Below are 16658 nucleotides of genomic sequence, written 5' to 3'. Positions count from 1 at the left end.
TCTGCCATTTCAGAATTTTTCTCGCGTACCCCAGTTTAAAAACCGCTGCATTAGAAGAATCCACATTACCAACAGATAAAGTTTAATAGTCGTATTGTCCTGACTGGTAAATTCTTACCTTCCAGCTGCCCCTTTTATTTTGACAATTGCCATATCAAAAATTGCATTTTTTTTTTGTCATTCTTAGCCCCCAAGTAAATATTTTGAACAGTTTTCAAAGCAATTTTTGCTTTATTTTTACAGCACACGTTGATGTTGATATGATAAACGCGTATCTGCTTCAGGTACTGTATTGCATTTTTTTCAAGGTTAAGCGATGGCCCGTGTTACACAGAACACTAAAAATAAAATGTCAAATATACAATATGTATTTCGTTGGTTTTGTGGATTTTAATCTGAGATCATGTGACACTTTAATTGCACACAGGTGGACTCCATTCAACTAATTATGTGACTTCTGAAGGCAATTGGTTGCACCAGAGCTTATTTAGTGGTGTCACAGCAAAGGGGGTGAATACTTATGCAATCAAGACTTTTCTGTTTTTTATTTGTAAATAATTTTGAAAAATATGTAGATTTTTTTCCCCACTTCGACATTATGGACTATTTTGTGTAGATCAGTGACAAAAAATCCTAATTAAATCCATTTTAATTCCAGGTTGTAACACTACAAAATGTGGAAAAGTCCAAGGGGGATGAATACTTATGCAAGGCACTTTATTTAAATCCTTGACCTACTGTATTTTCATAGGACACAAGTTTATGATGAATGTACATAAGATGTACTGTATGACTTCAATTTTTCCACACCAGGATTACATAGCAAGATCTGTGCCACTGGCATTTTAAGACGATATAAACTGTAGTGCTTTCAATAATCGTTGACAGTGTATTAAGTTCAACACTCTTTGTTTTGTTTTTTCCACCTTTCATGCATATATTAACAAATACAGAATTCACAGGACTGTATAATCGTTTGGTACAGAGTAGTGCATCATTATAGCTGGAAGTGTACAAGTACTGTAGGGCTACTGATTTTCTATTCTGGGGAAAAGCAAATTCTGTTTGTCAAGATTTCCAATCAGACTCTTGTTGCTGTAATAGTAAGTAAAGTACCTGAAGACATTTCAGACCTGTCATAATGTTTATAAACATGGCATTAAAATAAACAGGAAAATGTATTATATTACAACTGTTCATGAAACAAATGTAAGCACTGTTTTGAGAATCATATTTACAGTATTCCACTGACACTATAGTTCAGTCTACAAATGACAGTGTTTTTAAAAGACCTGTTTATCCTATTGATGGCATTACAATAACAATAATAAGTAGTAAACCGTTTAGTAACAGTCCAGCAATGTCATGTAATCCTATGTGCAGTACTCCACAAATGCAGTTTAGCTTTTTACTGACATTGCAATAACCAGGATAAAATATTAACCCCTTAGGGACCCAGCTGTGTTTTACTGTTGTTAGATTTGTGGCTAGAACTCTTTAACTATGAAGGTTATGTCATGATGTTGACATTTTGCACAGTACGTTTCATAATATTGTTGTTTGTAATGTTTTATTTTTTTTTGTCAATATAGAGGTCATATCCTGTATGTAAATGAATGGTAGTCAGTCAAGTACTAAAACACAAATACATGTACTTGTAAGTTGCAGGCTAATTTTCTAATAGAAAATGACAGTAAAATTGCTACGTGTTGTCAGTGAAGAATATCCAGCCATTCCGGTTGCTTCATTTTTATTCTAGTAGTTTGTATCTTACATAAATAAAGGTTTCTATACTAGTATTGCATGTAGCCCATAGTCTTTTTAAATTGGTTATTATTATTATTATTTATTTCTTAGCAGACACCCTTATCCAGGGCGACTTACAATTGTTACAAGATATCACATTATTTTTTTACATACAATTACCCATTTATACAGTTGGGTTTTTACTGGAGCAATCTAGGTAAAGTACCTTGCCCAAGGGTACAACAGCAGGGTCCCCGACCGGGGATTGAACCCACGACCCTCTGGTCAAGAGTCCAGAGCCCTAACCACTATTCCACACTGCTTGGTTATTAATATACCCAATTTGAACTAGCAACAATCCTTGAGCATCTAGTTAAATTAAATAAATAAAAGTATACTGTTTTACAGCAGTCTTTCTCCTCTTCAGCAAGGAATCTTAATTTTTGACCAAACCAGTATTCTGTAAATTATGACTACTTTTATAACTTGTCATTTTTCCTCTCTATTTTTCAGATGCTACAGGCGTGCTCAGTCCAGCACTTGCCAGTCCCTTATGCATTCCCTCCCCTCCTCTCAAGCGATCCCTTTCTAATACACCCGCCCCACCTCTCTCATCACCCTCCACACTTGCCTCCTGCAGGTCAGTTTGTACCTTTCCAGGCTCAGCAGTCACGATCGGTAAGTTATTCTTCTTTTTCTGTTCTCATATTTATATAAAGAGACTTGCATTAGAGTTCAAGATCTCCACAGAGTATAATGTGTCATTTGTTCATAAGCGTGCACATTGCTCCAGGGCAGTATAACCAGGGTGCCTCTGTTCTACCCTTTAAAAACAACTAAAAAGGGAAGCATGTGTGTTTCCATGTAAGGCTGTGTGACAGCACAACTTCACTGGCAATGCTGTTTCGACCAGGAAGGGAGACCAAGACACAGCACGGAATACGAAAAGCCTCCATCTCTCACCAACATCAACTCTAATCATTACTTCTCCTAACACCCGTGATCACCCTATTTATACACCTGTGGCTGGAGACTTGATTGACTATTTATTCAATTCACGGCTGCAGCCACATTCCCACGTGTTTTGACGGGAGAAATTTAACCCCTTTAAGGACCATTATTCTTTAAAAGACTGTTTTGGATGTTGCAATTAGTCTAGTATAATTTCCCTTAAGCATTATGTTTAAAATATGAACTGCAGTATTAACTAAGTCAATAATAAGGTTTTACTCCAAAGCATTTAATGTTTTCCCTCCTCTCGCGCCATAGCCATTACAGAGGATAGAGAATGAAGTAGAGCTGCTGGGAGATCACCTTTCTGTGGGCGGGGGTTTCACCTACCCGCCTTCAGTGCACCCCACCACCCTGCCTCCCTCAGCACCCCTTCAGTTCCTCTCACATGATCCCCTCCACCAGGAGCTCTTCGGAGTAGTGAGTATTTTACAGGGGAAAATGTTTCTTCAACCAAACATAGCATTGTCAGGGGGGGGTTCAATCCCCAGTGGGGGACACTGCTGTTGTACCCTTGAGCAAGGTACTTTACCTAGATTGCTCCAGTAAAAACCCAACTGTATAAATGGGTAATTGTATGTAAAAATAATGTGATATCTGTATAATGTGAAATAATGTATAACGTGATATCTTGTAACAATTGTAAGTCGCCCTGGATAAGGGCGTCTGCTAAGAAATAAATAATAATAACATGTAAAGGGATAGCTGCTTTAAAATAAAACAGTCCATCAGTGCCACCTATTGGAATTAAACATTTTCTTTGCTGGGTTCATATTGTTGGTTTTATTTCATTTTTATCTTAATACATTCAAGATCAGCCTTGCATTACATATTGATCACATAATTGATGTTAAAGGCCCTGGTTAGTACTACTTTACCTAATGTAACCTCAGGTTTTCAGTTTTGATTAGCTTCTTTGATATATTGAATATATAAAACACTAGAAATATCTGTTTCTGTTTGAGCAACATAATTAATGATATATGATACTTTGTAAATAAGGAGAATTTTCTTAGTCACATTTGTTCTAAAGCCAATGTAACTAAATATTATATATTTTAATATGTTTGATCCACACCGATTACACATGTGGAGCTGTATCTGTGTCATAGTTAAAATTAAAAACCTGTTTTTCCTGAAATATTGATATTACTGCATAGTATTTCTAAATCTGACAAGTACTATGCATTATTGATCAGAATCTGTGTTGTTAAGGTGAGCAATTATGATACCTTTCAAACCAGCTTGTTGCATGCACTAAATATATTGCAATGTCTTTTAATTTCATTTTTTCTTAACCCACAGGTAATGTTAATAGAAATAATGTAACAAAAATTCATTACAAATGTTGTTAAAATTGAAAAATATATAAAACAATAGAAAAGACTATTCTAAGGGAGTGTAGTCCACTGACAGTCTGTTGTGTTTGTGTTTCTTGCAGCCTTATCCACACTTCATGCCTAGAAGAATCACAGGTCGCAGATATCGATCCCAGCAGACATTGCCTCCTCCGCCCTATCACCCCAGCTTCCTGCCGTACTTCCTGTAAGTGACCCCGGGACAGGGAAGGGGATGTTGGTCATATTCCCTGTAGTGGATGAATATTCCTGTCTGTAAACTTTTCAGTTCTACCAACTAAAGCTTTCAGATGAGTTCTGTAGCACTGACCGGGTGTCTTCTGGTGCCCAAGTGGAACTGTGGCCTCAGACCAATCCTTGACCTCAGGCAGGTCAACCTGTAGCTGAGCCGAAGGAGGTTCAAAATGTTGTTGATGCAACAGCTGTTGCAGTCAGTCAGGCCAGGTGACTGGTTCACCACAGTGGACCTCAAGGACGCCTCTTTCCACGTCCCCTTATAACCAGCACACAGGAAGTACCTGCGGTTTGACTTTTAGGGAACAGCATACAAGTTCCGGGTTTTGCCGTTTGGCCTCTCTCTAGCTCCCCGTGTCTTTTCAAAGTGCATGGAAGCCATCCTGGACCCATTGAGACTCAGGTATCAGAGTACTCAATTTTTGGACAACTAGCTCATTTGTGCCCAGTCTCCAGCTCAGGCAGACGCTCACACGGAACTGGTCACCGGCCACCTACACGTTCCCAGTACAGGTACAAGTGGAGCGTCTTACAGACATGGTGTCTGCCTCATGGGTTCAACCCCACAATTTGTACCATGGCAGTAATACTGCAATTTTTGTAGGACCTGTTTGATGAGGGGAAATCCCCCTCTGCGTTTAAAGGTTTATCTGGCAGCCATTCGGCTTGCCATGCCAAAACTAACTCGGTCTCTCCAGGAGCTCAGCTTCCTGGCGGGGCAGTTTTTGAAAGGGGTTCGGTGGCTTTGGCTGCCTATGAAGGACATTGTTCCTCTCTGGAGGGTTAGACGTGGTGCTCGATGTACTCCTTGAAGCCTCCATTTGAGGCCATGCATTCAGGTGAGCTGAAATATTTATCGCTCAAGCAACTGTATGTTTGCTATCCCCTTTCTCCTTAGCAAGAGCCTGCTTAATTTTTACAGAGGCCAGGACAAGGGTTACACTCCCTACCAGTCCTGCCTTTTCCTGAACACTCGCGTCATTCCATGTCAACCAGTCTGACAGGGAGCTGCAGCTCCATATGCTCTGCCCAGTGCGAGCACTGGCGTACTATTTTGACAGTACAAAAAGTTGGGATGAAGTATCATGGTTAAGCCCTGTTTTAGCAGAGGCTGTCCAAATGAATAGCAAACATAGGCAGGACTGCCTATGAGCTGGCCAACTTGACCACTTCAGAAAGCTCACTGCCCATTCTTTCAGGAGCATGGCAACTTTGTGGGCTTTATTCCAGGGTGCATCTGTCAAGGACATTTGCAATGCAGCGGTGTAGGCTACTCCCCATACCTTTACTAGGTTCTACAGATTTTATGTCATGGATTTTCAAAACTCTGGTTTTGGAACTAGAGTGTTAAGGGCGGCTTCTGAGTCGGCCCTTACAACACAATAGAGGCGAGTTTCTCCCTCAATTTCTAGCCCTAGCTACTTTGTTACTGGGGTTCTGTATGGTAACGCACAAGGCAGCCTTGGTTTAGCCTTGTAGCATTCCGGTCATGTGGCAATCTTGCCCTTGCGATGGCTTGGGTATACTTACCGATATGGTAATGGTTACATTTTGTACTTGAAAGGGAACGTTAGGTTATTATCATAACCCTGGTTCCCTGAAATAGAAATGTAACCATTAACCTTCAAGGTTGCTGTGTCCATGTTTGCAGCAGGCCTGAAGGAAAATGAAGATGAGATCTGTGTGTGGTTCATTTAAGGGCAGCAGTGTGGAGTAGTGGTTAGGGCTCTGGACTCTTGACCGGAGGGTCGTGGGTTCAATCCTAAGTGGGGGACACTGCTGCTGTACCGTTGAGCAAGGTACTTTACCTAGATTGCTCCAGTAAAAAACCCAACTGTATAAATGGGTAATTGTATGTAAAAAATAATGTAATTGTATGTAAAAACTAATGTGATATCTTGTAACAATTGTAAGTCACCCTGGATAAGGTCGTCTGCTAAGAAATAAATAATAATAATAATATGTCCTCAGGGGCAGGACATGACTGCGTCGCAGGCTCTGTGAGCAGCTTTATATTTATTCAGGGTTGGGGTCTTAAATAGGTTAATACCCATATGGTAATGCTCACATTTCTATTTCAGGGAACCAGGGTTATGATAATAACCTAACGTTGTCTCTCTTTTTCTTTACTGCAGCTCAATGCTTCCAGTGCAGCCCACTATGGGACCAGCCTTTAGTTTAGAACTTGATGTGGATGATGGCGAGGTAGAAAACTATGAGGTATGACTTTCTGAGGAAAAAAGGAGTTTGTCCAATATATATATATATATATATATATATATATATATATATATATATATATATATATATATATAATACTAAAAAAAAAAGAAAAGTGGATAGGGCAAAGTCATTTGATACAATGGGAGATTATGGTTGAAGTTGATTAACTCTAAAAAATGACTATTGTGTTGGACTTCAGAATTTCTGGACATGGAGAGAAGTTACTACCATTTACCTTTGATAGTGCAGCATTGTGATCAGATCCAAAATAATATTTTTAGATATTCAGAGTTAAAATAAAAGAGATATGGCTGTACATTAAGTGTTTTTGTGCTGCTTGTCGTAGGATATGAAATTACTAGGAGCATGTTTACTGTCTCTGCAGGCCCTGCTAAACCTGGCAGAGCGACTAGGAGAAGCCAAACCCAGGGGTCTGATGAAGGCAGACATCGAACAGCTTCCATCCTACAGGTTTAACCCCAACAACCACCAGTCTGAACAGACCTTGTAAGTACCACCCCCCCCCCCCCCCGCCACACACACACAGTTTAAATATAATCTTTTATCAGCCTGTTTTTTAAAAGTTTAAATATAATCTTAAATCCAGCCTGTTTTTAAATCTGTTTAAAAAGTTGACACTTCATCTATATACTACCCCTTCTCTTTTGATGATCTCACTATTTGACTTGATTGCTTTTGATGATTTTTGTTTGAATCTACTGTGTTCTCATTTTGTTGATAACAGTATCACAGAGAACTGTGAAAAGTGTCGGGAGCTTAATTTTTTCTGTATCTACTGCCCCCTATCTTCTGGTGGAGAGGCACAGTGGGCAATTAACTAATGTGTACCATGTACGACATGATTTATTTAGATTTCCAGAAAGCTTTTGACAAAGTCCCTCATAAAAGATTAATTCTCAAACTGAACGCAGTAGGGATTCAAGGATATGCATGCACATGGATTAGGGAGTGGTTAACATGTAGAAAACAGAAAGTACTGATTAGAGGAGAAACCTCAAAATGGAGCGAGGTAACCAGTGGTGTACCACAGGGATCAGTATTAGGTCCTCTGCTATTCCTAATCTACATTAATGATTTAGATTCTGGTATAGTAAGCAAACTCGTTAAATTTGCAGACGACACAAAAATAGGAGGAATGGCAAACACTGCTGAAGCAGCAAAGGTCATTCAAAATGATCTAGACAGCATTCAGAACTGGGCAGACACATGGCAAATGAAATTTAATAGAGAAAAGTGTAAAGTACTGCACGCAGGCAGTAAAAATGTGCATTATAAATATCATATGGGAGATAGTGAAATTGAAGGAGGAATGTATGAAAAAGACCTAGGAGTTTATGTTGACTCAGAAATGTCTTCATCTAGACAATGTGGGGAAGCTATAAAAAAGGCCAACAAGATGCTGGAATATATTGTGAGAAGTGTTGAATTTAAATCAAGGGAAGTAATGTTAAAACTTTACAATGCATTAGTAAGACCTCACCTAGAAACAAGGACCAGGGGTCACAAATGGAGATTAGATAAAGGGGCATTCAGAACAGAAAATAGGAGGCACTTTTTTACACAGAGAATTGTGAGGGTCTGGAACCAACTCTCCAGTTATGTTGTTGAAGCCGACACCCTGGGATCCTTCAAGAAGCTGCTTGATGAGATTCTGGAATCAATAAGCTACTAACAACCAAACGAGCAAGATGGGCTGAATGGCCTCCTCTCGTTTGTAAACTTTCTTATGTTCTTCTGTACTGCCATTTACAACCAAAGGCATTTGTAGTTAAAATGCATTTTGTTTTTGTTCAGTTTTTTTGTTTTTTTTTTAACAAAGTGTTCAAAAAAGCTAAGCTCTGAATGATCTTTTTTATTCTAGGTGTGTAGTTTGTATGTGTGATTTTGAATCCAGACAGCTACTTCGAGTCTTACCCTGTAACCATGAGTTCCATGCCAAGTGTGTTGACAAATGGCTAAAGGTAAGTAGCAGGGATCCTGTGAAAAAATGCAAGCTTTTTTGCAACTTGAGTAGAACTAAACTAGATTTTACAGTTATGGTAGTTCCCTAATAAAACATGGAACAGCGTTACAACGCTATGTGTTACCCTTTCAAGTACGAAATGTAACCATTGCCTAAGTGTTTACCTCCTAAAGACCCCGAAACCTGAATAAGATATATCAAAGCTGCTCCACCGAGCCTGTGACACGGTCATGCCCGCCCCCGAGGGTATAAAAGGACTGCACGCACAGATCTCAGCGTCATTTTTCCTTTCAGAGAGAACTGAACCTGATAGGAGAGGCTATCAGATAAATATTTGTTGCTTTTATCTGCATATATACTCACTAATTTTGTGTATTACACTAATTTATGCGATAACTATTATAAAATGGCAAGAAAATTCCTGAGCTCTGATTGGTCAGCCCTGCAGATCTAGTACCGGCAGCCTCCTCACTGAAAACCCTAGAGGCCACAACTGTCAATAACACCTTAATTTGACCTTAACCACTTCAACTCCAGATGTAAAAATGAAACCCCTTCCCAGGTACCAGATTTTGAAAATAATAATAATAATGTTTTCAAACCTGTAATTGCTATAAAATGTTAACATATGATGAATAAAACACAAATAAATGACCTAAACTGTGTTTTTCATTAACCCTTTATGCTCCTGTGTACTACATACCTATGTTCAATATACAGATAAAAACACGTTTTTTTATTTTATTTTTTATTTTATTTTTTATTTTTTGTTTGAACAATGAAAACAAAAACGCTGCTAATAACAATAATAATCAGTAAACAGTAATTATCAAATAAAAATCAAACATCAAAATGTGTGCCATTATCGACTTGCTCTGTGCCATTTATTGAAATGTTCAATACAACACAACCCAGGGTTGCCTTTGCAACCACTGCACATTTTTGTGTCCTTTCTTTTGTTTTCATTTTTGTAGCAGACCCTGCACCTTTTTTGCAGTCTCTGCTTCTCTTGTGTTGGAGGGATAGTCACAAATGCGTGTACACAGCTACTTTGCACAGGCATTGTGATGGATCTGGCTGGCGCAGACGCCTGCTTTATTGCCTTGTACCCAGTGCTTTGTTTTGATAGTATTTCGTCACAGCACTGCCATTTCAAATCAAACAGCTTCCTGTTTGCACCTGGCTTACGTGTAGCCTTATAGACCGGCACAGCTGGCTGCAACTATGCCGGAGGTGATTTTCATAACCGGCCTGCGGCTGCGCACTGCGGGAGCTTTAACAAGTTCCGCTTCCAGGCGCAGAAACAAAAGCCTTGGGCTAAGCCACAAGCCCAGCAGCAGACCTAGGGCCCCTTTTCAGGGAACCACCTGGGGTATTGGCATCAGTGCACACCAGACATCTGGGTACTTACTACTGTTCACACCGGCTACTCTCTGCAGTTCAAGCACGGCCCCCCTCCCTTTCGGGGCATGACTCCAACATTAGTCACAGACCAGCAAGAATGATCGTAGGTCAGCAGAATCCTGGTTTTGGGACCAGAGTGTTAAGGGCAGCCACTCATTCTGCCTTTTAACACACTTGCATTGTGTTTCACTTTAAGTCCCGGGGTAGATAGCCACACATCTTAATTGGACTTCTGGTGTTTAAGTGCAGAGGTTACTCAGTGTAACCTTGCAGCATATACTCTGTACTGTGGACCATATACCACAGAACCTCAATCGGTCTTCAGCCAGAATGGTAAAGGCAGTATGTCTTTCTTTTTAGAACATCTTCTGGTGCTGCAAGTCCTACACTTGCAATGGCTTTGGGTATTGTATCCCATTCGGTAATGGTTCCATTTTGTACTTGAAAGGGAAGGTTAAGTTATAATCGTAACCCTGGTTCCCTGAAATGGAAGGGTAACCATTACCCTTCAAGGTCGCTGCGTTCACTCCAACGCAACAGGTCTCTAAAGAAAATGGCGCTAAGCCCCTTTCGACTGTCACTGATATCTCCTAGGGCAGAGACCACGCCTTACGCAAGCGGAGCTCTTAAAGGAGCAGCTTTTTCTCAGGTAATTCGGGCTGTAAAAGATATATCCACATTCGGTAATGGTTAAATTTCTATTTCAGGGAACCAGGGTTATGATAATAACCTAATGTTATATATTTTGTATCTTGCCCCCAATTTTTATACATACAATATAAAATGGTATCATATATTGGATTATGCAAGTTTTATTCAGGATATTTTGATTAAATAAAAGTTTAAAAAACAAAGAAGACCAGACATTTCTAAACTGATATCAATTCCAATCTGTGCAAATGACTAATCTGAACAGTCCCAAATGGTTTGAGTTAGCAAGAGTCTACTGTCACTTGCACCTAGTGGTTAAAAATTGCATTTAATGTTGCTTAGACATAGAACCCATCACTGGAAATCAATTCTAAAAGTGTTATTGTACTTATTGGAACAAATGCAACTCTACTAAAAGAATATGCCACCCTAATTATGTTTTTTCCCTCCATCCTAGGCAAACCGTACCTGTCCAATCTGCAGAGCGGATGCTTCAGAAGTGCATCGTGATTCGGAATGACCAATAAAATAACACAATTCTTGTCTGGGTGTTCTTATTCACATGTATACACAGACTCTCATTGAACTTATTCCTCATGTCCCTCTCATTTATCTTTTTATTTTGGCTTCCAGCCTTCCTTTTTACACAAAAAAATGTGACCTTTCTTTGCACTGTGTGATTTAATCAAAATAGTGTAGTCTTCAATTATGAATTATGGGATTGTTTATACTAACTGGGTGATTGGAACTCCAAAGATGATTATTATTATTATTATTATTATTATTATTATTATTATTATTATTATTATTATTATTATTAACTTCATTTTTATGTGTGTGCACTAACATTCCCCGCTTTGTGTGTGCACTAACATTCCCCGGTGTTATGTGTGTGCACTAACATTCCCCGGTGTTATGTGTGTGCACTAACATTCCCCGGTGTTATGTGTGTGCACTAACATTCCCCGGTTTGTGTGTGCACTAACATTCCCCGGTGTTATGTGTGTGCACTAACATTCCCCGGTGTTATGTGTGTGCACTAACATTCCCCGGTGTTATGTGTGTGCACTAACATTCCCCAGTGTTATGTGTGTGCACTAACATTCCCCAGTGTTATGTGTGTGCACTAACATTCCCCGGTGTTATGTGTGTGCACTAACATTCCCCGGTGTTATGTGTGTGCACTAACATTCCCCGGTGTTATGTGTGTGCACTAACATTCCCCGGTGTTATGTGTGTGCACTAACATTCCCCGGTGTTATGTGTGTGCACTAACATTCCCCGGTGTTATGTGTGTGCACTAACATTCCCCGGTGTTATGTGTGTGCACTAACATTCCCCGGTTTGTGTGTGCATTCTGAGTTTCGAGTGTTGCTCTAAAGATTACAGTGGACATGATCTTTAAGCATGTGCTTTTATATATGAACATGGATATTAAAGAAAAAAAAGAAACGCGGTAGGTGAAAACAATATAGCAATCTACTTTATATAGAGCCTTTTAGATACTGTGAGCTGGAGCGACCGCAGTGTGGATGAGCATGTGTTTGTAGCCACATGTACTTGTGTGAATATGTGCGTAAGCGGGTTTGCGCTTTCAAGAATGAATGTAATTGGTAACCCTTATATGCCAGCATGTAATGAGACAGGTGTGGGTTTGTGTACACGTGTGTGATAGTAATTATGCTGCCATATATACTCTTGTGTGTTATTTATACAGTACTAGTACTGTCCGCTGGTTTCTTCCTTTTTCATGCTAGCTGCGCACTGAATCCTCAGGGTGCAGCAATTCTCCAATCGTATGTAGTTTAGCTTTTCTGGACTCTTTTGAGAGCACGTCATTGTTACACGAACCATGCACTTGCCCTTTTGCCTTTTTTTTTTTTTTTTACATAAACATGCTGGTGTGTGGAAATGGTCTTTTTCTCATGGCAAGATTTTTAAAAGGATTGCTTTTGGTTTTCCTCTACACTGCTAGATTAAAGTCTTAAATATTTCTACACAAAACTTTTTCAGATTCTCCCCCAAAAATGTTTGCTATAAGGGATTGAGATACCCACTAACCAGTGATTTAAAAACTGAAGAAATAGAAAAAAAAACATGTTTCTCAATCTTTTGTCTGAAAGCCAGCTTTATTTGCAATATAACTAAGAAGTTTCAGATGTATATTTTGTTTTGTGTATTCAGATTTCAGGAATCACCTCTATACTGCCAGAAACATTGAGCTAATAACATATTAATATAGTCCTTCTAATTGGAAATAACTTTCCATTATACAGTTCATTGTTAGTGGTGCAAAAAAACAACACATTTTGCCCCTAAAACACTAACAAAACCATTCGGCCACACATCAGAACAAAGGAGAACCAACAGTGACTTATTTATTAAACTAGATTACTTTTTTTCCTGCTGGTTATGTTATATGAATAGAATGCATAATTTAGGGTGATCTGCACAAAGCACTCCTAAAACACAGATGTAACAATACACTACACTATAGGGTATTTTTTGGAATAGCTGAAGAGTTGTGGATTCTAATACCATTATTGTAAAATAAATAAAACTCATTCGTAGACCTTTTTCCATGGTATTTTTATTATATTTTGTGATATTAATAAATTACCCCATTGGGGGGTGGGGAACACCAGTGGAATCAAAATAGAGTTAAATGGTACTGGTATTTAAATCCACCTCTTTCTTTAATTAAAAAGTAGATCTCTATCTACTGTTCATTAATTTATCACTTTAAAAATATACTTCAACATCTGGGTCTCTCGTTCCTTGTGCTGTGCTGTAGTGGCACCTTGCCAGTGTCTAAATGCTGCTTTGCTACCCACCACTACACCCCAGACTTCTATAACAGCATTGTATCATCTTCATTGTTGCTGCTTAGCACATTTTGGTTGTCAGTTGCACCTTTTTTTATTTCATTTTTAACAGCACAAATATAAATGTCCATGTTTACCAGACCATCAAATACTATTGCCTCTTACAAGGTCAATTGTAGGAGATTGAGGGTGGTAGGGGCAGGGTTTATGATTAGGCTTACACCTTTCCAGTGTTGATTTTTTAGGGACTCGCAAAGTACTGTAATAAGTCACTAACCTTTGAGAGTCCGTATACGACGGGTTCTCCACTTTCAGTTTGTCGTTTCTAACAAGCTGAGCTTGTTCCGCTGCTGGTCAGATGCAAAGAATAAATGGAAAATGATCGCATTAAGCAGCAAAACCCTTGCAACCTTTCACACAGTTAACAGGTTTCTTCATATATCAACAAAGAACCAGGGTTGGCTCAAAAATAAATAAGTTAAAAGGTGATTTGATTTATTATGGTATTTTGTGACCCCCTGAAAAATGAGTGTTGAAAAGGAGCAAGCCTATTCATGAATGTCATGCTTGTATGATTTTTTAAGCCTTAATGAGCAGCCCCAATAGTATTTTACACAATATGTAATACATAGTGTGTTTGCAAACAGTTGCCTTATTGCGATGTGTATGGAGACCAACCAGTGGCTTAAATAGTGTGAACAAAAGTCATGCCAGAATGTTTTAGCATGTGTATTTAAAACAGTCATATTCATAATCAAATAGTAATTCACATCCTAATAGTCCTTTATTTGCCTATAATACTACAGTTCAAAACTGAAATCTCTGTTGTCCGCTGTTGCAAATCTAAGTGATTGTTAGTGTGACAGATATGTGAATGCAGTTCATGTCCTGTTGCTGCCATAATTACCTAGGTTTGGGTGTGACGGATAGAAGAGTTGCGTACAGTACGAATGTAGACTAATGGATTCTTATATCTGCTGGATACAAGTGTGTGCAGGAGGATGACAGTATTTATTTTTTTACTGGCTAATTTGACTATTGGTTTTATCAATATGTGGTTCCAAAAAAGATGTATGCAGAAGACCAGACAATTCCATCAATTTATTTGTTTTGGGATTTTTTCCCCCCTAATAATTCAGCTCCTAGTTTGCTGCATTGTTAAAATTGTTTAATTTCTTTTTTTCTTTTTTTCTGGCATGTTGTAGAGAAACATATTTTTATTATATACCCTGCCTGCCCGCCCCCCAAAACAAAATGTAAAATATCTGTTCAGCTCTGGATTTTTCTTTTGTTCAGCTGTTTTTTGTGGGCAGTATAAATGACATGAATGTACTCTTGAGATGGTTATTACCTCTGCCCATTTCCTCAGCTAATAGGCTGAGATTTTTGGGAATACATTCTAGCCAACCATCAGATTAGCAAGTGGCAACAGCTGTACTGTACATAGTATCTGAGAACTGTAGTGCAAGGGTATGCGGATCCTTTGAGGGGGTGGGGCGCAGGAGCTTTAGGCTTTAAACAATAATGGACACGCAGAAGATTGTAAACTAAGATTTAAACTATTTTTTTAAGTGGGGTGGGGGACTACCATTATTAAAAACTATTACTACAGAACAGAACCTATTACTGAAATTCACACCTATTACAAATGTGTGCAGTCAGCTTGGTGCTCCAGTACAGTATTAGAATAAATTAAGAAAGAAATCATGGAAAATAAAACTATTAAAATAGGACTATAAAAAAGTGGACCTTTGCAATAAGTTTAAGTACAGTAATTTGGGGTTAGGTTGTGGTACACTTTTTGTATGAAACTGACATAAATTCAAATTAGGGTGACCCATTGTTCTGGGGAGTTGTTCACACCAAATTTAATTGTCACACTCTCTTAAGGATAACCACTTCAGGAACTGTTTACTGCATGGATTGTGATAAGTAGGCTTTCTTCCTAAGCTAGGCATTTACAAAACTAAAGCACACACGCACACAGTGACATATGCATGTGTCTCAAACAACCCAGCTTGCAGCCAGCAGTGGGAGGAAAGGTTTATGATTAACTGCCATGTGTTGTAATGAAGGTAAATGTAATTAGAAGCCTCCACAGCATGTATGGTACACAAAGCATCAGGACTCAGTAGGATTTTGCTTTGCTTTTGTTGCCCAGGCCATGTCTGAGCATACTGTACCATCCATTTGTGTTTTTGCATGATTTTGCCCCCCTTTTTAACTTTAACTTTAGAAAGACCTAACTGGGCCTAAAGATAGTCCACATTTTAATCCCCAAAATATTTGCCACATATTCTTTTATACATCAGTTTTGTTAACAAATGTTTCTTAAAACTTGATTAAAATGTAACTATTTCAGAGAGTAACCAGCTTCTTAACTGTTTCTTTACAATTATCCACATTTTACTGTACTGTTGTTTTCCTTTTTTAACTTCAATCCTTTGTTATTCAACAGCACATTTATGAGTGGGTTTATCTTTAGGCCTGTGCACAAGTTAGCTGTTTGTTTTCTCCTCTTTGGTACATTTCACAGTTACCTCATTTTGCTATTTATGTATTTCAGAATTTGCTAAATTAATATGAAAGCTTCTGTATTTTTTTATTTGTCTGATTCATCAAGTGTTTTCATTAATTTCTTACACACTATTGTATCATTAACATGACATGTAGTTTCAAATGTATTATATATGTAACCAAATCATTTTAAGGCTCGATACATTTTTAACAAACTTTGTACATTTTTTATGAGAGTTATTAGTAATGCTTTACTACGTAGTGCAATGAATTTTTATTTTTAATCCTTGTCCCCGATTTTGGATTTGAGGAGGTTGTTCATTAATAAATGTATGATGTACACTTATCCTGCTGTTGTTTCTGTTTAAAAAGTAAATACAAATAATGCATGGGGAGCTGTACAACAAACCGAAGCCGATAGCTACAGTGGTGCATTGTGGGTGATTGTACCTATGATGTCTGAGAAAAGGTTTGGTTTCTTTACCAATACAGGTATAGCAATGCTGTGTCTTTGTGAAGGTAACTTGGTAACAGTGCACCTACAAGATGCCATGCTTATTAATTGTGTTCTGTATTCAGGGACACTTAGATATTTAGTAAACAAGAGTTTAAGTGGGTTTATCGGCCAATAAATGTCCCTCCTCAAGTCATTAGTCATCCCATCAAAATGTATAACATTCTTGCATACTGAAATTAGACTTAATC

The 16658-nt window shown here is 38.4% G+C and overlaps 1 protein-coding gene across 2 annotated transcripts in view; it reads left to right on the top strand.

Moving 5' to 3' along the window:
* The window catches only part of LOC117409321 (E3 ubiquitin-protein ligase RNF38), a 136043-nt gene extending 119744 nt beyond the window's left edge, over nucleotides 1-16299 (top strand). For both annotated transcript variants that reach the window (XM_058996642.1, XM_058996649.1), the window contains 7 exons: nucleotides 2260-2424; nucleotides 3016-3177; nucleotides 4199-4302; nucleotides 6485-6569; nucleotides 6958-7079; nucleotides 8455-8554; nucleotides 11069-16299. In XM_058996642.1, coding sequence (XP_058852625.1) covers nucleotides 2260-2424; nucleotides 3016-3177; nucleotides 4199-4302; nucleotides 6485-6569; nucleotides 6958-7079; nucleotides 8455-8554; nucleotides 11069-11131 — 801 coding nt within the window. In that variant the 3' untranslated portion in view covers nucleotides 11132-16299. The remainder of the gene's footprint in view (nucleotides 1-2259; nucleotides 2425-3015; nucleotides 3178-4198; nucleotides 4303-6484; nucleotides 6570-6957; nucleotides 7080-8454; nucleotides 8555-11068) is intronic.
* The last annotated feature ends 359 nt before the right edge of the window (nucleotides 16300-16658 follow it).

The sequence above is a fragment of the Acipenser ruthenus genome, chromosome 2, assembly GCF_902713425.1.
Source record: "Acipenser ruthenus chromosome 2, fAciRut3.2 maternal haplotype, whole genome shotgun sequence".
NCBI classification, from domain to species: Eukaryota; Metazoa; Chordata; class Actinopteri; order Acipenseriformes; family Acipenseridae; genus Acipenser; species Acipenser ruthenus.
This window is presented reverse-complemented; position numbering and strand designations above follow the sequence as displayed.